This window comes from Anomaloglossus baeobatrachus, chromosome 4 (assembly GCF_048569485.1).
Source record: "Anomaloglossus baeobatrachus isolate aAnoBae1 chromosome 4, aAnoBae1.hap1, whole genome shotgun sequence".
Taxonomy (NCBI): domain Eukaryota; kingdom Metazoa; phylum Chordata; class Amphibia; order Anura; family Aromobatidae; genus Anomaloglossus; species Anomaloglossus baeobatrachus.
This window is the reverse complement of record NC_134356.1, coordinates 341,303,019-341,326,005: the sequence shown is the minus strand read 5'-3', so window position 1 is coordinate 341,326,005 and position 22,987 is coordinate 341,303,019. Positions and strand designations below refer to the sequence as shown.

Genomic DNA, 22,987 nt, shown 5'->3' with positions numbered 1-22,987 from the left:
TGACTGCAGTTGCCACGGATGCTCGTAAAAGGACCTCCCACAGATCGCGATCACATGACTGTGACGCCATGACCCACATGGTAGTGAGCCATGGCAACCACACAACGCTATCTGACGCGATGTGGGACGGTCAGTCGGCGGCACAGGAGTCATGCGCACTGGGTAATCTGTGATACTTAGAAAATAGAACACACAGCAGAGAGATTTCGGCCATTCTAATGCCCATTGTCAGGAAAACTATACAATCGACAACAAAAAGGCACATCTTTAAATAGGAGAGAGTCACATTATTGTACAATCATATGTAGCCTTACAAGTTATTAACAAACCACCCCATTATGACACACAGTCAATATGATTGAAACCTATACAATCGACAAAACAAAGGCACATCTTTAAATAGGAGAGAGTCACATTATTATACAATCATAAATAACTTTACAAATTATTGACAAACCCCCCATTATGGCACACCATCAATATGACATAACTAGAGAGCACACTACTCCATAACATATACAACAATTATTATAATACATTATATTAACACTCCTTTCGGACAGCCTGAGAAAGTGGCTCCTTCCCCTAGGCATCAATGATCATCAGGAAAAACCTTCTCTGGACATGTAGAAACGGCACACTCCATTGGTGAAAATAGCCCAAATATATGGTAACCTAATAAACTAAAAAAATTGACGATTAAGATTATATAAAACAAAACCCACCAAACACATCTGACTAAAAACCAGGTATCCCTATGCAAGGAATACAAGAAAAACAAGAAAAGACTGCAAGATGTCATATGAACAGACAACTCAAAAATCCCCCCCTCTGGACACAACCAGATTGATTATAGAAAAGCTGAGAACCCCATATTCTCGTTTAACCCATTCGGAGTCAAGGTTCCCAGCCTATAAATCCACTTACTTTCAACCTGGGCAAGAAACCTGCCAAGATCACCCCCCCTGGTACCAAGAGACACTAAATCGATACCTTTCGCTTTCAACAAGGAGGAATTGCATCCATGAAACTTTTTATAATGTCTTGGGATGGTTTTTAACAAACTTTCATCGGTGATGCCTTTGGCTTTTTCAATGTCCAGACAGTGCTCACGAATTCTAATTTCTTTGTCGCTCAATTGGGAGACCCAGACAATTGGGTGTATAGCTTCTGCCTCCGGAGGCCACACAAAGTATTACACTTTAAAAAGTGTAACCCCTCCCCTCTGCCTATACACCCTCCCGTGCATCACGGGCTCCTCAGTTTTATGCTTTGTGTTGAAGGAGGCACACATTCACGCAAGCTCCACATTTTAGTCAGCAGCAGCTGCTGATTATATCGGATGGAAGAAAAGAGGGCCCCAGGGCCCCCGGCATGCTCCCTTCTCACCCCACTGAGTCGGCGGTGCTGTTAAGGTTGAGGTACCCATTGCGGGTACAAAGGCTGGAGCCACATGCCGTTTTCCTTCCCCATCCCTTAGAGGCTCTGGGAGAAGTGGGATCCTAACCGGTCATCCAGGCACTGGGACCGGGCTCCCTCCGCAGCCCCTGTGGGTTTCTGACGGACAGGAGACTGAGTATCATCAGGGACAGGCCCTGCATCATAAAGGTACTCTGTGTCCCCTTGGGGACGGTGCATGGAGCACTTGGTCTCAGACGCTGCAGCGGCTGCTGTTTTTGTGTCACGATCGGGACTACCGCTCCGACCGTGCCTGCTTGCCGGCCGCGGTATTAAATTTAGTCCCCGGCTTTTGCGGCCTAGTGCATTAAACTCCCGCCCCCGGGCCTGCCAGTCAGGGGTAAGGGCGGGATGATCGGCCTGACGCCGACTGTGAGGGCTGGAGCATACTTTAGTGTCCTCCTCCCCCCTCACTCATCACTCTGGGGCACCAGATTCCCGCACTTTATTGATCACGCCCACGGCTCCCTCCTCCCCTTAGAATGCCGGCAGCCATGTTTTAATCACATTCTGCTGGTGGAGGACTTCTGGCTGCAGCTCTGGGAGACCTGGGCAGGGAATCTGGTGGACACACACCGCTCTGGGCGGTCGGTAAGCCACACCGGTCACACGGTGCTGGTCCCCCTAGGGTGCCGAACTGTATATATATATATATATATATATATATATATATATATATATATATATATATTATATTTGTATACATTTTCTAGGTTCGGCCGCAGTGTTTAGCCTTTGGCTATATACCCCCAGTGATTACTCTCCTAGGAGAGAACAGCATGTCGGTCACAAGGAGCAAGGGTGCCAAGACACAGGGTTATTTTGCATCCTGTACCTCTTGTGCGGCTATGCTACCTGCAGGTTCCACCTACCCTCACTGTGAGCAATGCTCGGGCCCTGTGGCACTCGCTCAGCCGGAGCCTCGGGCACTAGTGGGACCCTCGGCCCAGGTAGAACCGCCGGCCTCCCCTGTCCAGGCGGCAGGGACAGAGTTTGCAGTTTTAGCTGAGAAACTCTGAGTCACTTTCACAATCCATGGCTCAGTCTATGGACAAATGGTCTGCTAAGATACTAGAAGCCTTACAGTCCAGGCCGGCCCTTACACAGGCCCCGGGCACTGCGGGGTCATCGTCCCCAGGCCCCTCTCGGTCTGCGCCGCAGCATGCTCCTGGGGTGGGCCCTATGTATCACGTGGAGGACTCCGGCACGGACCGCAGTCCCAGACCGGCTAAGCAGGCCCGCTGGGAATCTTCCCCGACTTCATCACGCTGTTCGGGGTCTCAGCTTGAGGACTCTCTGGAGGATGAGGCAGAGGTCGCAGCTCAGGGCTCTGACCCTGACGTTGCTCTCAATCTTGATACACCTGAAGGGGACGCCATAGTAAATGACGATCGCACCAGAGCATCAACGCTTCCTGCGTTTCGCCATTGGGGACGAACACCTTCAGTTTGTGGCACTGCCTTTCGGCCTGGCGACAGCCCCACGGGTCTTCACCAAGGTCATGGCATCCGTTGTGGCAGTCAATCAACCAGGTGCTAGATCTTTCTCCCTCAACTCCACCTATAGAGGAGTCGGCTTCACAGCAGGAGAAACACCAGTTTAGGTTTCCCAAACGTACACGGAGTGCTTTTTTCGATCACTCTAACTTCAGAGATGCTGTCCAGAAGCACAGAGCTTTTCCGGACAAGCGCTTTTCTAAGCGCCTTAATGACACACGTTACCCCTTCCCCTCTGACGTAGTCAAGGGTTGGGCTCAATGTCCCAAGGTGGATCCTCCAGTCTCTAGACTGGCGGCTAGATCCGTAGTAGCAGTGGCTGACGGTTCATCGCTCAAGGATGCCACTGACAGGCAGATAGAGCTCCTAATGAAATCCATCTTTGAAGCCACAGGCGCGTCTTTCGCCCCGGCCTTTGCAGCCGTGTGGGCACTCCAAGCTATCTCAGCTTGTCTATCTGAGATTAATGCGGTCACACGTACCTCTGCTCCGCAAGTAGCGTCTTTGACTTCTCAGGCGTCGGCTTTTTCGTCCTACGCCATGAACGCCATCCTAGACTCTGCTAGCCGTACAGCGGTAGCATCCGCCAATTCGGTGGCAGTCCGCAGGGCCATGTGGCTGCGCGAATGGAAGGCAGACTCTGCTTCCAAGAAGTTCTTGACCGGTTTGCCTTTTTCTGGCGACCGATTGTTTGGCGAGCAATTGGATGAAATTATTAAGTAATCTAAGGGAAAGGACTCGTACTTACCCCAATCCAAGCCAAAAAGACCTCAGCAACGGAAAATTCAGGCGAGGTTTCGGCCCTTTCGGCCCTCAGCCAGATCCCAATCATCCTCGTCCAACAGGCCACAGAAGAGCCAGAGGAACTCTTCTGCATGGCGGTCTAAGTCACGTCCTCCAAAGACCGCCGGAGGCACCGTCTCCAAGGCGGCCTCCTCATGACTTTCGGCCTCCACAAACCGCATCCTCGGTCGGTGGCAGGCTCTCCCGCTTTGGCGACGCCTGGTGGCCACATGTCCAAGACCGATGGGTGAGAGACATTCTGTCTCACGGTTACAGGATAGAGTTCTGCTCTCGTCCTCCGACTCGTTTCTTCAGAACATCTCCGCCCCCCGAGCGAGCCGATGCACTTGCTCAGGCGGTGGACACTCTGAAGACAGAAGGAGTTGTGATCCCCGTTCCCCTTCAGGAACGGGGTCGCGGTTTTTACTCCAACCTGTTCGTGGTGCCAAAAAAGGACAGATCATTCCGTCCCGTTTTGGACCTCAAATTGCTCAACAGACATGTGAGAACCAGACGGTTTCACATGGAATCCCTCCGCTCTGTCATCGCCTCGATGTCACAAGGAGACTTCCTAGCATCAATCGACATCAGAGATGCCTATCTCCATGTGCCGATCGCACCAGAGCATCAACGCTTCCTGCGTTTCGCCATTGGGGACGAACACCTTCAGTTTGTGGCACTGCCTTTCGGCCTGGCGACAGCCCCACGGGTCTTCACCAAGGTCATGGCATCCGTTGTGGCAGTCCTGCACTCTCAGGGCCACTCGGTGATCCCTTACTTAGACGATCTCCTGGTCAAGGCACCCTCCCGGGTGGCATGTCAACACAGCCTGGGCGTTGCTCTGGAGACTCTCCAGAGGTTCGGGTGGATCATCAATTTCCCAAAGTCAAAATTGACTCCGGCCCAATCACTGACTTACCTCGGGATGGAGTTTAATACTCTCTCAGCGATAGTCAAGCTTCCGCTGGACAAACAGCGTTCGCTGCAAGCTGGGGTGCACTCTCTCCTTCGGGCCCAGTCACACCCCTTGAGGCGCCTCATGCACTTCCTGGGGAAGATGGTGGCGGCGATGGAGGCAGTCCCCTTTACGCAGTTTCATCTGCGTCCACTCCAATGGGACATTCTCCGCAAATGGGACAGGAGGTCGACGTCCCTAGACAGGAATGTATCCCTTTCTCTGGCAGCCAAAACCTCTCTTCAGTGGTGGCTTCTTCCCACTTCTCTGTCGAAGGGAAAATCCTTCCTGCCCCCATCCTGGGCTGTGGTCACGACGGACGCGAGTCTGTCAGGGTGGGGAGCCTTTTTTCTCCACCACAGGGCTCAGGGAACCTGGACTCCGACAGAGTCCACCCTTCAGATCAATGTTCTGGAGATAAGGGCAGTGTACCTAGCCCTAAAGGCGTTCCATCGGTGGCTGGAGGGCAGGCAGATCCGCATACAGTCGGACAACGCCACGGCGGTCGCGTACATCAACCACCAGGGCGGCACGCGCAGCCGCCAAGCCTTCCAAGAAGTTCGGCGGATTCTGCTGTGGGCGGAGGCAACAGCCTCCACCATCTCCGCAGTTCACATCCCGGGCGTAGAAAACTGGAAAGCAGACTTTCTCAGTCGCCAGGGCATGGACGCAGGGGAATGGTCTCTTCAACCAGACTTGCTGTCTCAAGGGCCATTTTTCCATCTGAATTCTGCGGCCCTCAACCTGACTGTGTGGCCATTGAGTCCTGGCTACTAGCGTCCTCAGGCTTATCTCAAGATGTCATTGCCACTATGAGACAGGCCAGGAAACCAACGTCCGCCAAGATCTATCATAGGACTTGGAGGATCTTCTTATCCTGGTGCTCTGATCAGGGTTTTACCCCCTGGCCGTTTGCCTTACCCACTTTTCTGTCTTTCCTTCAATCCGGAATGGACAAGGGGTTGTCTCTCGGCTCTCTCAAGGGACAAGTATCGGCGCTATCCGTATTTTTTCAAAAGCATCTAGCCAGGCTTCCGCAAGTCCGCACGTTCCTGCAGGGAGTTTGCCACATAGTCCCACCTTACAAGAGGCCGCTGGAACCATGGGATCTTAACAGAGTGCTAAAGGCTCTTCAGAAACCACCTTTCGAGCCACTGCGGGATGTCTCCCTTTCACGTCTTTCACAGAAGGTGGTCTTTCTAGTGGCAGTCACATCGCTCCGTAGAGTGTCGGAGTTGGCAGCGCTGTCATGCAAAGCCCCCTTCCTGGTTTTTCACCAGGATAAGGTGGTTCTGCGTCCGGTCCCGGAATTTCTCCCTAAGGTGGTATCCCCTTTTCATCTCAATCAGGATATCTCCTTACCTTTTTGTCCTCATCCAGTTCACCAATGTGAAAAGGAGTTGCATTTGTTAGATCTAGTGAGAGCACTCCGGCTCTACATTTCTCGCACGGCGCCCCTGCGCCGTTCTGATGCGCTCTTTGTCCTTGTCGCTGGCCAGCGTAAGGGGCCGCAGGCTTCCAAGTCAACCTTGGCTCGGTGGATCAAGGAACCGATTCTTGAAGCCTACCGCTCTTCTGGGCTTCCGATTCCTGCAGGGCTGAAAGCCCATTCTACCAGAGCCGTGGGTGCATCCTGGGCATTGCGGCACCGGGCTTCGGCTCAGCAGGTGTGTCAGGCGGCTACCTGGTCGAGTCTGCACACTTTCACGAAACACTATCAGGTGCATACCTATGCTTCGGCAGATGCCAGCCTAGGTAGGCGAGTCCTTCAGGCGGCGGTTGCCCACCTGTAAGAGGGAGCCGTCGTCGGCTCTTTTTATTGGGGTATTCTTTTACCCACCCAGGGACTGCTTTTGGACGTCCCAATTGTCTGGGTCTCCCAATGGAGCGACAAAGAAGAAGGGAATTTTGTTTACTTACCGTAAATTCCTTTTCTTCTAGCTCCTATTGGGAGACCCAGCACCCGCCCCTGTTCCCTTCGGGCTAGTTGTTCTTTTGTGTACACATGTTGTTCATGTTGAATTGTTCTTTTGGTTCATGGTTTCAGTTCTCCGAACATCCTTCGGATTGAATTTACCTTAGACCAATTTATAAGTTTTCTCCTTCCTGCTTTTGCACCAAAACTGAGGAGCCCGTGATGCACGGGAGGGTGTATAGGCAGAGGGGAGGGGTTACACTTTTTAAAGTGTAATACTTTGTGTGGCCTCCGGAGGCAGAAGCTATACACCCAATTGTCTGGGTCTCCCAATAGGAGCTAGAAGAAAAGGAATTTACGGTAAGTAAACAAAATTCCCTTCTTTCAACTCCCTCGTGGTCAGCCCAATATATACCCTTTTGCATGGGCACTCAATCCTGTAAATCACACCTTTTGAGGAACACGTGATCCGATGTCTGATATCGAACTCACGTGATCCATCAAAATTATGAAATTTCTTGGACTTAACAAGATTGGCACACGCCTTGCAAAGGCCACACGGAAAAAAGCCCACTGGCAATGGTTGATTGGACATGCTTGTCTGAGATGGTTCATAATTACTATGGACAAGCATATCCCTCAGGTTTTTACCGCGTTTAGCCACGATAGATGGTCGTGATGGGAGGATTCTTTTTAGAACCGGATCCGTCAATAGAATGTTCCAATGTTTCTGGACTATTGTCCTCATTCTATCCCACTTATTATTATAAGTGATAATAAGACGCACTGATCCAGTTCAAAACCTGATGTGTACATAGATTATTATCACTCGCAGATCTTTGTGAGTGATAATAATCTATGTACACATCAGGTTTTGAACTGGATCAGGTATATAGATGATGTTTGGTTTATTTGGGAGGGTGATGTGGTTGGTTTACAGGAATTCATGCAAAGTTTGAATCAAAATAATTTAAATATCAAACTCACATTTGAATATGGCCGTGAAATTAATTTTTTGGATTTGAGAATTGTGGCATCATCGGATGGTCTGTTGTCCACTCAGGTCTTTCGTAAACCAACCGCCACTAATTATCTTTTACTGGCATCATCCGCACACCCCAAAAATACCATCAAGGGGATTCCTATCGGCCAGTTCCTCAGGGTTAGGAGAATTTGCTCGGATGACACGAGTTTTATGACCCACTCTGAGGAACTGGCCCATAGATTTGAATCAAGAGGGTATAGTCGGAGGACAATAAGGCATGGTTTTAGGAGAGCAGTGGGGTCCTCTAGAAACTCTCTCCTTTTCTCTAATACGGTGAAAACAACAAAAAATGACCAGACAGTGCGTCTTATTACCACTTATAATAATAAGTGGGATAGAATGAGGACAATAGTCCAGAAACATTGGAACATTCTATTGACGGATCCGGTTCTAAAAAGAATCCTCCCATCACGACCATCTATCGTGGCTAAACGCGGTAAAAACCTGAGGGATATGCTTGTCCATAGTAATTATGAACCATCTCAGACAAGCATGTCCAATCAACCATTGCCAGTGGGCTTTTTTCCGTGTGGCCTTTGCAAGGCGTGTGCCAATCTTGTTAAGTCCAAGAAATTTCATAATTTTGATGGATCATGTGAGTTCGATATCAGACATCGGATCACGTGTTCCTCAAAAGGTGTGATTTACAGGATTGAGTGCCCATGCAAAAGGGTATATATTGGGCTGACCACGAGGGAGTTGAAAATTAGAATTCGTGAGCACTGTCTGGACATTGAAAAAGCCAAAGGCATTACCGATGAAAGTTTGTTAAAAACCATCCCAAGACATTATAAAAAGTTTCATGGATGCAATTCCTCCTTGTTGAAAGCGAAAGGTATCGATTTAGTGTCTCTTGGTACCAGGGGGGGTGATCTTGGCAGGTTTCTTGCCCAGGTTGAAAGTAAGTGGATTTATAGGCTGGGAACCTTGACTCCGAATGGGTTAAACGAGAATATGGGGTTCTCCGCTTTTCTATAATCAATCTGGTTGTGTCCAGAGGGGGGGGGGTTTGAGTTGTCTGTTCATATGACATCTTGCAGTCTTTTCTTGTTTTTCTTGTATTCCTTGCATAGGGATACCTGGTTTTTAGTCAGATGTGTTTGGTGGGTTTTGTTTTATATAATCTTAATCGTCTATTTTTTTAGTTTATTAGGTTACCATATATTTGGGCTATTTTCACCAATGGAGTGTGCCGTTTCTACATGTCCAGAGAAGGTTTTTCCTGATGATCATTGATGCCTAGGGGAAGGAGCCACTTTCTCAAGCTGTCCGAAAGGAATGTTAATATAATGTATTATAATAATTGTTGTATATGTTATGGAGTAGTGTGCTCTCTAGTTATGTCATATTGATGGTGTGCCATAATCTGGGGTTTGTCAATAATTTGTAAAGTTATTTATGATTGTATAATAATGTGACTCTCTCCTATTTAAAGATGTGCCTTTGTTTTGTCGATTGTATAGGTTTCAATCATATTGACTGTGTGTCATAATGGGGTGGTTTGTTAATAACTTGTAAGGCTACATATGATTGTACAATAATGTGACTCTCTCCTATTTAAAGATGTGCCTTTTTGTTGTCGATTGTATAGTTTTCCTGACAATGGGCATTAGAATGGCCGAAATCTCTCTGCTGTGTGTTCTATTTTCTAAGTATCACAGATTACCCAGTGCGCATGACTCCTGTGCCGCCGACTGACCGTCCCACATCGCGTCAGATAGCGTTGTGTGGTTGCCATGGCTCACTACCATGTGGGTCATGGCGTCACAGTCATGTGATCGCGATCTGTGGGAGGTCCTTTTACGAGCATCCGTGGCAACTGCAGTCATGCGCCGGTAATGGGATTAATCTGTTTCCTGCTCTGACGTTTGAATGTAATCAGAGTTCGGCACCCCTCATTGGTCACCCGGTGTTTTTAACCAGCCCGCCCCTCACCTCTGACACGCTCCTTGAGAAAGCTGTTTGTGAAACACGTGTCGGAGTGTGAGGGTCACGGCAGGATACTTCCCAGTCAGGTGATGTAATATTATGATACTAACATGCTCATTGTCAGCCTAACTATAGCAATCTCTATTTGAGTATGGACTTATGTGGACGGTGCGGTCATCATCACGGATGGTGTAAAATAGTGAGTTTATGGAGATTGATTCATAGACTGGATTACATATATTCATAAATATATGTATATTATCGCCCATCCCTTTAAGGAAAGTCTGTGTGTTGGAAAATGCTAAACCAAGAGTTTGAGATGGTAAGAACCAAACTCATCTGTTAGTCGTCCATCAAAGCCATCTGACATTGTTTGTCAAAGTTGTCAAAGTAGTGCTATATATTGTTTAGAATGTTGGGCTATGAGCTGAAATAGCTATGAGAAACGTTTTACTGTAAGTTACTGTTACACTGAGGTCAAAGCTCAGCGAGCTTCAAAGGGTTTCTATATATATATATAGATTGAAGTAGGTTTTGTTACAGGTCTCTAGTGCGCAAGTACACTTATTTCGCGGGTAAAATGTACCACGTGACATGATGTAATGCTAAACCTAAATTAAGGATAGTTAGTTTTTGTGTTACCATGTAAAGAGATAAGGACAATCCAGAGGAGGGGTTTTGGGTTATAAGAGAAGCCCACACTTCAAAGGTAGGGGGAGAAGGAGGGAGAGGCAGAAGGTGACAGGAGAAAGACGGACCCATCCGACCAGACCATCTACAGACCATCCCGAGACGACTTACACAATACAGCGATGTAAGAGATATGAACTGTTATTTTTTTCTATCTGTCTCCATCTATTAACTCAAGCCAAGATAGTTATTTTTCTCTAATGACTGTAACCCTCCAACTCTTATCTGAATAAATTCATAATATGTTTTTGACCTATCTTCGCTCCAATCATTATATACTGGCTATGCAGTTGTCGCCGTAAACCCATTATTTAACATTTGGCGAGCACCAGCCTGAATGATTGTGAAACACAGCTGTTTTCTGTGCAAGGTGATTTTTTTCACGCTGCCTATTCTTGCAGAAGGACTTTTTTTTTTTTTTTTTCTCACGTCATTCCCTGCCCTTTGTCCGTGAGGGGGGGTCAGTGAGTAAAACTTTCTGTCCAAGCTGCAGGCGAACGACGATACACTGTGTCCACATCAGAACCTAAGAGAGGGTTAACGTGACAAGCTGCTCGGAGGTCGTATGTGTCAAAGCCATTCCAGGACCATCCATCCATAAGTCGGTTGAAGCCATCCGAGGACCATCCATCCAACAGACGGTTGAAGCCATTCAAGGACAAGCATCACATACTGGAAGAAATGGTTTCCTATACGAACTGGAATAAAGAACCTAAAGACTGTGAAGGAAAGATGACATCAAGCCTTCTGGAGAAAGAACATCTTCCCAAGCTCAAGACAAGCTTCTACGTGATGGGATCTACGTTCCTGCTGCTTTGCTTTATTTTCGTCATTGTTTACATGTTACATCAAGGAACAATCGCCAATGATGTGAATGAACAGACTAGAGAGATTCAACATTCTCGAAGACCAAGAGGATCAGATACACGGAACTTACTGACAGAGGACATCACGGACAATTCTGTGGAGATAACAGGAAATATCTGCATGGGATATGGAACAAAATGTTGCATTGAATTACATTTCATACACGACACAGACATAATATTACATGCGATTGCAGGACCTAAAACTAGATTCACACAATTACAAGGAGAATATGTACACAATAATAAAACTGGTACATGGGAATGTTCTCCTACAGATGTACTATACTGGAACATAGAGATCAGAGGTGATGAACCTGCTGTATGGTCCGGTGATATTACAAATGACATGATTGCAAGGGGAAAGTTTGGAAGATCCAAAACAGAAATTTTGTTAAAAACTCAGGTTTTTGGGAAAATTCTGGATCCTTCTTTGCTCTCCATCACAGAAGGAGATAAAGATTGGGTCAAAACATGGAATTTCCAGATAACACGGGAACCTGTGCAAGTTCAGGTATCTGTAGTGTTTACCGTTACTAACACTATAGTTCCGGAAATAAGGGTTTCACCACAGACAGTACATGATAAAGTAAATACATTACCCATAATGTTAAAATGTAACACAAGGTTGAAATTGCCTTCTGAGTCTTTGTTGACATGGACCAAAAATTCATCATTTTTGGGAAGTTTTTTAAACAGTCCAACTAATGTCATTCACAGAGGTCAGATTGGTAATATCAGGTGGATGGATGATACGTTCATTTTTTCCATAGAGAATCCATCTTCCAGGGACTCTGGAATTTACCAGTGTTGCGTTGAAACAAAGACACATTACAGACATTGTAAAGATGTTAGTGTGAATATTTGGTCAGCAGCAGATAGTGCATGCACAGACACGAGGTTCATGCCGTCTTCTCCTTTCCAAATTAATCAATTTCAGTCCAAGTCCTTATTAAGGGATGGAGAATTTATGACAATGGTGTGGATTTTCAATATGTCTCATTGGAAGATCTCTACCAGGTTTCCTCAGTGTCAATCACATCTCATAAACATGGAGATGGGGATAGAACAGTGGTTTGGGAAAAGAACAGCTCAGACTAGGAGTAAGAGAGGAGTATTAGAAGGAATTCTGGGAGGAATTGGGACAGTGGGAAGTCTGACTAATGCCATGAATATACAGACACTTAAGTCAGATTTGGATAATATTGGTTTTATTGGAGGAAAAGGTGTAAAGGTTCAGAAGAGTCTGAATCAACTTCTTGAAAAGATGGTAATGAATACAGCTGCTGTACTAGGCTCTTCCGTGTCACATCTACAGGATGCTACATTAGCTCTCGTGGAAAGCACACACGAAACACAAGTGGCTAAAGCGTGCCTGGAGATACAGGTAGAGTACTCTTCTAATTTAAAGTTGATTGCACAAGCTTTACAGAGTGGAATTACTCCACTGGGAATACTGCGAAATTTACCTGTAGAGTATGATTTTGCATTGAATCATACGGATTTGTGGGTAAATAAGTGGTTAGGATGTGAACGAAACATTTGTGTTGGCACATCGCTAATCCCGGTGATTGGAAGAGAGGGGACTATTGTTCCTGTTACAGTTTTGGGTATACCTGTGAGCAACACACAACAAGTGTTCTATCAACTGCAGTACACAGATTTTGCATTTGATGGAGTGAACACTGAACAAGTAGACATTTCTTCATGTTTGCATTTTGTTTCTAAGGTGATGTGTTTACCTGGACAGGATAAGGTGATTTATCATTCATGTTTTCATAATCATTCTTCTTGTCATGCGAGAATAGAGACTGTACAGACACTACATGATCTGGTGACTCCAGTAAGTCCAACTAAGATATGTTTTCAGGTCATGTCTGAGGCAGAGAAGGTTTCTGTTTTCTATTCTACTTGTGTACATAAGGAAAACCTACCTATGGGTTTGTATTGTATAGAAGGAGATGTGAGATCTCTTTCAAAGAAGGAAGGAAGTTTTAATATCACTTCTATAGGAAAGAGAAACTTAACGGCATTTCCGATACAATTCAATTTATCACAGATAAATGATTTTCCTTGGGATATGTGGACAAGTGAAATAAAGAAAGACAAGGGTTTGTTAGATTTATTAACGAAACAGTTGAAGGAAGCAGAAATTATATTCAGACATGAACAAGGTGAATTAAGTGATATTGAACACGAATGGAATGGAATGTCAGGTAGAACTTGGTGGAAGAGTTTTAGTAAATCTGTACATTCCTGGTCTCAGTCATCTTTTCAGTCAGCGGTTGGTAATGTTTTATTTAATCCCATCATAATCATATTTTTATTAGTTTTGATGTGTATTATATATCAAGTTTTTGTGATGTGTAGAATTCAGAAGATATATAGGAACATAAAAATAGAAATGAAAAAGGAAGATAACATTCTTAGAGGAATGTTAAATCGCAAGATGACTTTTTGACAGAAAGTTGCAGATTGGTTTATCAAGTCAAATATTGGTCTAGAATTTCCAACAAGAATGTATGTGATACGAATGATGACACGATTGAGTTAGGGTTTCCCGGGGTTCATCAAACTTCCATATAAGGGGGGACTGTAAAATAGTGAGTTTATGGAGATTGATTCATAGACTGGATTACATATATTCATAAATATATGTATATTATCGCCCATCCCTTTAAGGAAAGTCTGTGTGTTGGAAAATGCTAAACCAAGAGTTTGAGATGGTAAGAACCAAACTCATCTGTTAGTCGTCCATCAAAGCCATCTGACATTGTTTGTCAAAGTTGTCAAAGTAGTGCTATATATTGTTTAGAATGTTGGGCTATGAGCTGAAATAGCTATGAGAAACGTTTTACTGTAAGTTACTGTTACACTGAGGTCAAAGCTCAGCGAGCTTCAAAGGGTTTCTATATATATATATAGATTGAAGTAGGTTTTGTTACAGGTCTCTAGTGCGCAAGTACACTTATTTCGCGGGTAAAATGTACCACGTGACATGATGTAATGCTAAACCTAAATTAAGGATAGTTAGTTTTTGTGTTGCCATGTAAAGAGATAAGGACAATCCAGAGGAGGGGTTTTGGGTTATAAGAGAAGCCCACACTTCAAAGGTAGGGGGAGAAGGAGGGAGAGGCAGAAGGTGACAGGAGAAAGACGGACCCATCCGACCAGACCATCTACAGACCATCCCGAGACGACTTACACAATACAGCGATGTAAGAGATATGAACTGTTATTTTTTTCTATCTGTCTCCATCTATTAACTCAAGCCAAGATAGTTATTTTTCTCTAATGACTGTAACCCTCCAACTCTTATCTGAATAAATTCATAATATGTTTTTGACCTATCTTCGCTCCAATCATTATATACTGGCTATGCAGTTGTCGCCGTAAACCCATTATTTAACAGATGGTTCGCTATTGTATACTGCATTTTTAAAGTGTTATAGATCTCATGCATCTGTGGACGTATGTGGGCTCTGCTGATACCACCATGTGCGTTCATCGGTAATTTACACTGCATTTAGTGGAATTAATTCTTGTGTTTGGGGAACCTGTATACTCTTTTATTTATTTATTCTCATGAGTACAGATTATTTATGGGGGAACCCTGCATGGAAAAACTTGTGCACTGCAGATGAAAAACGCAGGTGGAGCCGCAGAGTCTACACTTGGTCCATATGATATATGATACTTGTACAAAAATTATATATGTGAGAATTTTGCAGTAATGAATTTGTCAGATTGGCAACAACAATATAGTTGTGACTACTGGGTCTACTTTCAGTCCATCTAACATATGATTTTTTGGCTGTAATTATATAGATACTCACCTGTCTGGGTGTAAATATCCCAGTTACTAATCTAGGGATTTAATTATTTTTCTGCCTGTGTCTCTCTTCTATACGGTACCTTTTTGCTAAAATATTTTTAAAATATATGTTTAAATAAAGATTGGTTTTATTGAAAAATGGCGTTACTCCTTTAATTTGGTCATCTAGGGATGTCCAATAAATGTGTATAAACCCCCTATATACACCAACTACACTCCTATATACACCTGTATTATACTACACCCCTATATACACCAACTTAACCCCTATATACACCTGTATTATACTACACCCCTATATACACCTGTATTATACTACACCCCTATATACACCACTATATACTACACCACTGCACCCTAAATATTTGTCAACACTTACCCCCGCCCGCCCCCCATTGTCCCGCAGGTTACTAGTAACTACTCACCTCTCTTCTTTATTGTCCCCTCCTCAGGCACCTCCGTACGAGCCCCCCGCTGAGCTGCTTCTTTCACATGCCCAGGCTGCGCCGACGCTGTATTGCTAGGAGCCGCTGCCTCTCTCCGTACAGGCCCCGCCGCTGCAGCGTCTTCTCCGGCCTGGCGGGAACTTTTCAAATGACACACGCGCGCCGTACTGATGATATCAGGGCGCGCGTGTGTCACAGAAAAAGGTGCCGGACAGGGAACAGAGGAGAGATTCCTATATACACCTGTATTATACTACAACACTACACCCCTATATACACCTGTATTGTACTACACCCCTATATACACCTGTATTATACTACACCCCTATATACACCTGTATTATACTACACCCCTATATACACCAACTACACTCCTATATACACCTGTATTATACTACACCCCTATATACACCAACTACACTCCTATATACACCTGTATTATACTACACCCCTATATACACCTGTATTATACTACACCCCAATATACACCTGTATTATACTACAGCACTACACCCCTATATACACCTGTATTATACTACACTCCTATATACACCTGTATTATACTACACCCCTATATACACCAACTACACCCCTATATACACCTGTATTATACTACACCCCTTATATACACCAACTACACTCCTATATACACCTGTATTATACTACACCCCTATATACACCAACTTAACCCCTATATACACCTGTACTATACTACACCCCTATATACACCACTATATACTACACCACTGCACCCCAAATATTTGTCAACACTTACCCCCGCCTGCCCCCCATTGTCCCGCAGGTTACTAGTAACTACTCACCTCTCTTCTTTATTGTCCCCTCCTCAGGCACCTCAGTACGAGCCCCCCGCTGAGCTGCTTCTTTCACATGCCCAGGCTGCGCCGACGCTGTATTGCTAGGAGCCGCTGCCTCTCTCCGTACAGGCCCCGCCGCTGCAGCGTCTTCTCCGGCCGGGCGGGAACTTTTCAAATGACACACGCGCGCCGTACTGATGATATCAGGGCGCGCGTGTGTCACAGAAAAAGGTGCCGGACAGGGAACAGAGGAGAGATTCCTGCGTTCCGCTGCCTGCACTGACTGTGTGGCGCTGTAGGATCTGTCCTCTGTTCCCTGCTCTGCACGCAGCGCGTGATGAGGGTAATCTGACCACGGGCCGCCTGGAGCTCCGGACAACAGGTCAGATTGCCCTCATCAGTGACCGGCCAGCACGGACGCCCTGAACCAGGCGGGACGGTCACCGAGAGTAGGCGGGCCGGATGTGGTCCGCGGGCCGCCCCTTTCCCAGGTCTGGTCTAGGCCATCTTTATGTAGAACAACCTTTTTTCGGATCCTCAGAGAATTCTTTGCAATGTGTTGCCATGTTGCACTTTCAGTGCCCAGTATGAGAGAGTGTGTGAGCGATAACACCGAATGTAACTCACCTGCTATCCATTCACACTTGAGACCTTGTATCACTAATGAGTCATATGACAACAGGGAAGGAAAATGGCTAATTGGGCACAGTTTCGCTATTTTCACAGGGGTGTACTCACTTCTGTTGCCAGTGGCTTTTACGTTAATGTTGAGTTATTTATAGGGCACACCAAATATACACTGTAATACAAGCTGTACACTGACTACTTTACATTGTATCAAATGTCATATCTTCAGTGTTGTCACAAGATATAATAAAATATTTACAAAACTGTGAGGGCTGTACTCACGTTTGGTATATTCTGTATAATATGTGTATATATATATATATGTGGCATAAAATCAAAGTCAAAATTTTGCACCATTCACCTGAAGCCTCCGTGTTGCAGAATGAGTTACCTGAAAATCTGTCTGTGAGTGCATCCTGACGGCCTGACAGGGGAGTTTGCAGGTCTTTTATCAGTCTGTGAGCTCCTTTCTACAGATTTATGACCACAGACATCTTCAAAGTTAACTGTACAGCGAAGCAAAGAGCCTGTAAATGCAAAACTATGAAAAATGTGAGCACTGCAGCCAATCCGCAGCTGCTGTTGGGCTGCTTCCGTCACACTTCCTCGGACTATCCTAGGACATCCTTTGAAGTGTGAGTAAAGCAGCCCTTTATCCACTCGTCGGCTGCAGCACTAATATCACACAAATGTTATGCAATTGGAGATCAGTGCCGACATCGCTGGGTCAAGGCCTGTGCGGGAGGCGAGTATAATTTATTTATTTATTTTATCATTTTGAAGGGGAACTATCCAAGGTAGTGGACAATCTATTTAATAAATGCATAGCTGTATTTAATAGGTATGGAATTCATATGGCATGATTTATTAACTGAAATATCCCAATAATTAAGACTTCTCTTTTCTCTTGCCTTGGATTTAGCTTTGGGCATTCAAGTCCTTTCACACTTTTTTGTTATGAATCTCACACTGGAAGATGAAACTGGATCTCTGAATGCTTATTTGTGGCGGCATGCTGTGAGTACCACTTTCTTTACCCTATAAAATGTATTGTTGTTATTGTGCCTATTCACTAGTATGACTGTGATCTTTTATTTCTCACCCTGTGTCTTGGTTCCTCTCCTATAAATCTAAACTGCTGACTGCAATTTGTCATTTAGTGGTTTTTTTCTCAGCAGTTTGAGAGGTCTGCTATAGTCATCTGCCTATTAAAGGAGTTGTCCAACATAAAATCCCAATATATTTTAAGCTAATCTGTGCTGTATTGTCATATAAAACACCCCTACATTATTTTTTTTTTTTGTTTTCTAACTTTTGTTTCTCTTGAATTATCCCTTTATTCTCTGCAGACACTTTATTTTCATGCACCTCAACCAAACATGAAATCTTCCTATGCCAAACCTCACAGTCAGAGCTGGCACCGCCCAGCCTCACTGTCCAGACCCGCCCTCTGCACACTCATTGGCTGTCAGTATTCTGCCCAGCACTGACCTCTCATCACTGCAGCAAAGATGAGCACATTACTACATTATATGTGTGGTGGATGTGAGGTGATTGTGCTGCACAGATGAGATATCACTGCTCTGTATATCCAATCATTGGTAGTACAGAGCAGTGATCCTGCTTCTCTAATCTGTGACAGCACAATCACCTCACATCCACCGCACATATAATTTAGTAATGTGCCCATCCCTGTCCCCATACTATAGTAATGTAATGTGCCCATCTTATTGTAATTTGCCCATCCTGTAGTAATGTCCCCTTGGGCTCCTCTTCTTGTAGCAGTGCTCTGTCCTGTACAATTGCCCCCTAGTCTGCCATACTTCACAGACGCAAAAAAAACAAACACAAATCCTTCTCACCTGAGCTCGTTCCCTTGGTGTCCTGCCTCTTGCAGCCACAGCTCCCTTGCTGATCGCTGCTGGTGCAGGGGCCACTGCTGACAGTGCTTTATATCAGATGACTGAGTTCCAGGTGCTGTGCAGGGACGCGCTCTGTATACAGCTTGTCCAGTGATCTGGTGCTCTCCTCTAAGCTGTATACAGAGCATGGCTCTGCAGAGCGCCGGGAAATCTGTCCTCTGATATAAAACGCTGACTGCACGGCCCCAGGCCATGATCAGCAAGGGGGCCACAAGCAGCATCAGGGGCCGCAGATGACAGTGCTTTATATCAGATGATGATATCATATTCCCAGGCACTCTGCAGAGCCGAGCTTTTGTATACAGCTACTGCAATGATCCGCTGCTGGCCTCTGATTGGCCGGCGGCTGATCATCGCTGTATACAGTGCTCGCATCTGTGCAGCGCCCGGGAATCTGTCATCTGATATACAGCGCTGAGTGCATGGGCCCCCATTACAGGCAGCGTTCAGCAAGGGGGCCATGGGCCTTCGCGCCGCAAGCAGCATCGGGAGCTGCAGGCAGCGTACAGGCAGCGAGACCACTGCACTATGGGATGTGTGGGACGGTGCAGGGAAGGAGGCGGAGAAGCCACACACTGTACCTTCCCAGCAGGGCGGCTATATGACGTCGGCTGTGATGCCCGTCTACAAGGCAGCATAAGCTCCAGCCCCTATCGATGTGACATCACAGGAAACGGCAAAATCACGGCAGGAGCGGTCACATAACCACTCTGAGCCGGGGGAGAGGGGCTGACAGCAGAGCAGGTAGGTAGTTACTATCTACTTACCTGCCCCAGTGTAGCCCAATAGTGAAATGACAAGATAAAGACAAAATAAGCCGGATAACCCCTTTAGGCCACTCCAGCAATTCACTGATGACAATAATGTTTTTGGATGCAAAGTATTCTAAATCATGCCAGCAATCCAAATATTACATCTTCAGGTCATCTAGTAGGAAAAATAAATTCCAAAATCAGATTCAATACAGTTTAAAATTCAGATTTTCTGGCCTATTATGGTAGCAATGGCAATTACAGCTTATCCCACAATAATCCAACCCACAGAAAGAAACTGGAATATTATGGCAGTCGGAATGCACCATTGCAAAGGACTTTTTTCCATAAAACGTGCTTTAATTCTGCAAAAATACTAAAAATAAAATGTACATAACTGCAAAGTAAACGTTGTTTAATGCATTTTCCTCAGACCTATATTCGGGAGTGGGATTCATGTTTTTGTAGATTGTACTTGAGCAGTTTCTGAGTTTTCAGGAACCTGACAAGTTCCCTTTAAATGGGATCTAATATGAAGGTGGCTTTTTTTGTTGCTCTTTTTATTTACTAAATATTTGTTTTTATCGTTCTTGTGCAATCATAGGAACAATTCTTTCACATCCCTCCTTCTGAGATACTCATGGATGGTCATCTCCAGGAAAAACTGCACAACATCATGAGTGTATTGTGTCCATCAACAAAACAAATTAGTAAGTATTTTATTCAACAATTCATACTTTGTCCAAATATCGCAGATTTATTTCAGATTTACAAAGTGGCAATCAGTGATAGGATATTTCTCTTTATGTTCAATGTTTAGTCTCCATCTCTGATCTGCCACTGAAATTATAGAATGTTTGCCATGATATACTAGCCAGGCCTTTTCGGGTATTACAGTGGAACCTCAGTTAACGAGTAACCCAGTTAGCGAGCATTTCGCTTAACTAGCAAAGCTTGCTGTAAATTTGTAACTCAGTTTACGAGCAAGCTTTGCTGAACGAGCAAAATAATCACCGCACACACTTCCAGTTGCGTACATCCACCGCACTCTAACCCGCTCTTACAGTCCACACAAACACACACAAGCACGCACAAACACGCATACACGCGCGCACATACATATTATGCTCACCTTACCTTCCGTTCCATCGCCGGCCTCCTGGTTCTTGTAGTTCTCCGGTACACGATGTGTATCAGCAACCATCGCAACGAGGGAGGAACTTGCTCTGGCAGCGGAAGTTCCTCTCTCGTCGCAATGGTTACCCGATACACATCCTGTAACGGCGAACTGCAAGATCCATGAGGCAGAGATGGAATGGAAGGTAAGGTGAGCATATGTGTACCTTGTATTCCATTGCCGACCTCATGGTTCTTGTAGTTCGCCGCTACAGGATGTGTATCGGGTAACCATCGCGACGAGGGAGAACTTCTGCTGCCAGCCACTACTCAAAGTAGTGCACTGGCCAATCAGAGGCAAGCGGCTCCTGCCTTTGACGTCAGCGCTCTGGCAGTGGAAGCTTCTGCATCGGTAGCGATGGTTCCCCAATACACATCCTGTACCGGCGAACTGCAAGTTCCAGGAGGCCGGCGATGGAACGGAAGATAAGGTGAGCATAATATGTGTGTGTTTCTGCGTGTTTTGTACGTGTGTGGAATGGCATAATAGGGGACCAGGATGGGACATTTAACAAGTTGTGGAACGAATTGTCTGCATTGCAATGATTTCCTATGGGAAATCTAGCTTTGCTGAATGAGTAACTTGGTTAACAAGCACTGTCCCAGAACGGATTGTTCTCGTTAACCAATGTTCCACTGTATATGATATTTTAGACTTTTTAATTGTTAGACCTTAGTCTGCTTTCATGGAGATCTATACTATGAAATACTTTTCTATTTTTCATTGTAGGTGAATATCCCTGGATGGACTGTTGCATAAAATCATATAATTCTTATAATGGAGGCAGAGAACAAACACGTTACGAAATTTTTGACACATTGCTTTCAGAATCAAATATGGACAGAGCAGTATAAAGTATGGTAGAAGCAGTAAGTAGAGAAGAACTGACCTTTTCTATGGTGTTTGTGTTGCTGCAGTATCATACCAATGCTTCTTACAGGAAGAAGAGTGTAGTCTTCAGCACTACTCTTGCCTTTTAAAAACATTAGAAAGCTGACAGGTCCTTTTAGTAAGTCAGTGGAATCTCCATTTTTATTGTTCTGCATCTGGGTATCTGTTTTATGGATACATTTGTATTTAATACCATCTTCAGTGTATGTATATTGATATCTACAATTAAACTTGTTCACTTGTTTATTAAATACCCATGTCTTGCTTTTTTTCTGTAATTGTCTCTTGATTCCCAAGTTGAAGATATGCTACTTCTCCCTTTTATTACATGTCCATTCAGCTATATTTCACAGCTTCCTATGTTTTTCAAGTGGGGTTTTTTTTTAGCCCCTTCATGACATTTGACATAAGTGTACATCATGATTGGAAAGGGGTTCCCACAAATTGTTACATCATGGCAATCATGCGGGCACATAAGTTGTGCCCGCATGATCACCGTCGAGAGCTCAGCTTAAGTAATAATCTCGCTCCGGCTGGACCGGACCGGTGCAAGCATGTGCCTGTGAAGAATTAAGCAAAAAATAAATTTAAAAAAAAAAAGGTAATTTCACACTAAACTTGGAGGCTCAAATCATTAAGACTAGCAGTGTAAATGCCACTCTTGATGAAGGGTTTATTGGAGTACAATACTCAAAATTTATTAAGAGGTGCACACCACTTAATGAATTTGTCGCATTTTTTGAGTGACATGCACTTCACCAGAAAGTCTACTGCAGCCAGTGACAAAGGATACACATTCAACTGAAAATGTGGTTCTGGACCAGGCCACGATCATCAAGAGCGCTCCGGTGCTTGCGGGTGGCATGAAGCATCCTTGGTAGGCCACGTTTTTGAGACCCCCTGCTTTAAACCATTCCATTGTAGCTCTGTCAGTATGTTTAGGGTGGTTGTCCTGCTGGAAGGTGAACCTAAGCCCCAGTCTCGAGTCTTTTTTTTTATTTTCTGTTTTTTAGAGCCTTTAACAAGTTGCCCCCCCAGTATTGCCCTCTATATAGTTCCATCCATCTTCACCTCTGAGGAAAATCATTCCCACAGTATGATGCTGACACCACCATGTATGATGGTGGGGTGGTGTTTTCAGGGTGATATGCAGTGTTACTTTTCTGTCACAGATGGCGTTTTGCATTTAGCTCAAAAATTTCTACTTTAGCCTCATCTGATCAGAGCACCTTCTTTCACGTGTTGGCTTTTTCCACTACATTGCTTTTTGCAAACTGAAAACAAGGGGCTTCTTATGACTTGTTTTCGAAAATGTTTTTCTTCTTGCCAGTCTTCCATAAAGGACAGATTTGTGGATTGTGCAACTAATACTTGTCCTGTGGACA

General features: G+C 44.9%; 1 protein-coding gene across 3 annotated transcripts in view; it reads left to right on the top strand.

Moving 5' to 3' along the window:
* The window catches only part of POT1 (protection of telomeres 1), a 175,132-nt gene extending 153,279 nt beyond the window's left edge, over positions 1-21,853 (top strand). For all 3 annotated transcript variants that reach the window (XM_075345082.1, XM_075345081.1, XM_075345083.1), the window contains 3 exons: positions 17,783-17,877; positions 20,139-20,244; positions 21,441-21,853. In XM_075345082.1, coding sequence (XP_075201197.1) covers positions 17,783-17,877; positions 20,139-20,244; positions 21,441-21,565 — 326 coding nt within the window. In that variant the 3' untranslated portion in view covers positions 21,566-21,853. The remainder of the gene's footprint in view (positions 1-17,782; positions 17,878-20,138; positions 20,245-21,440) is intronic.
* The last annotated feature ends 1,134 nt before the right edge of the window (positions 21,854-22,987 follow it).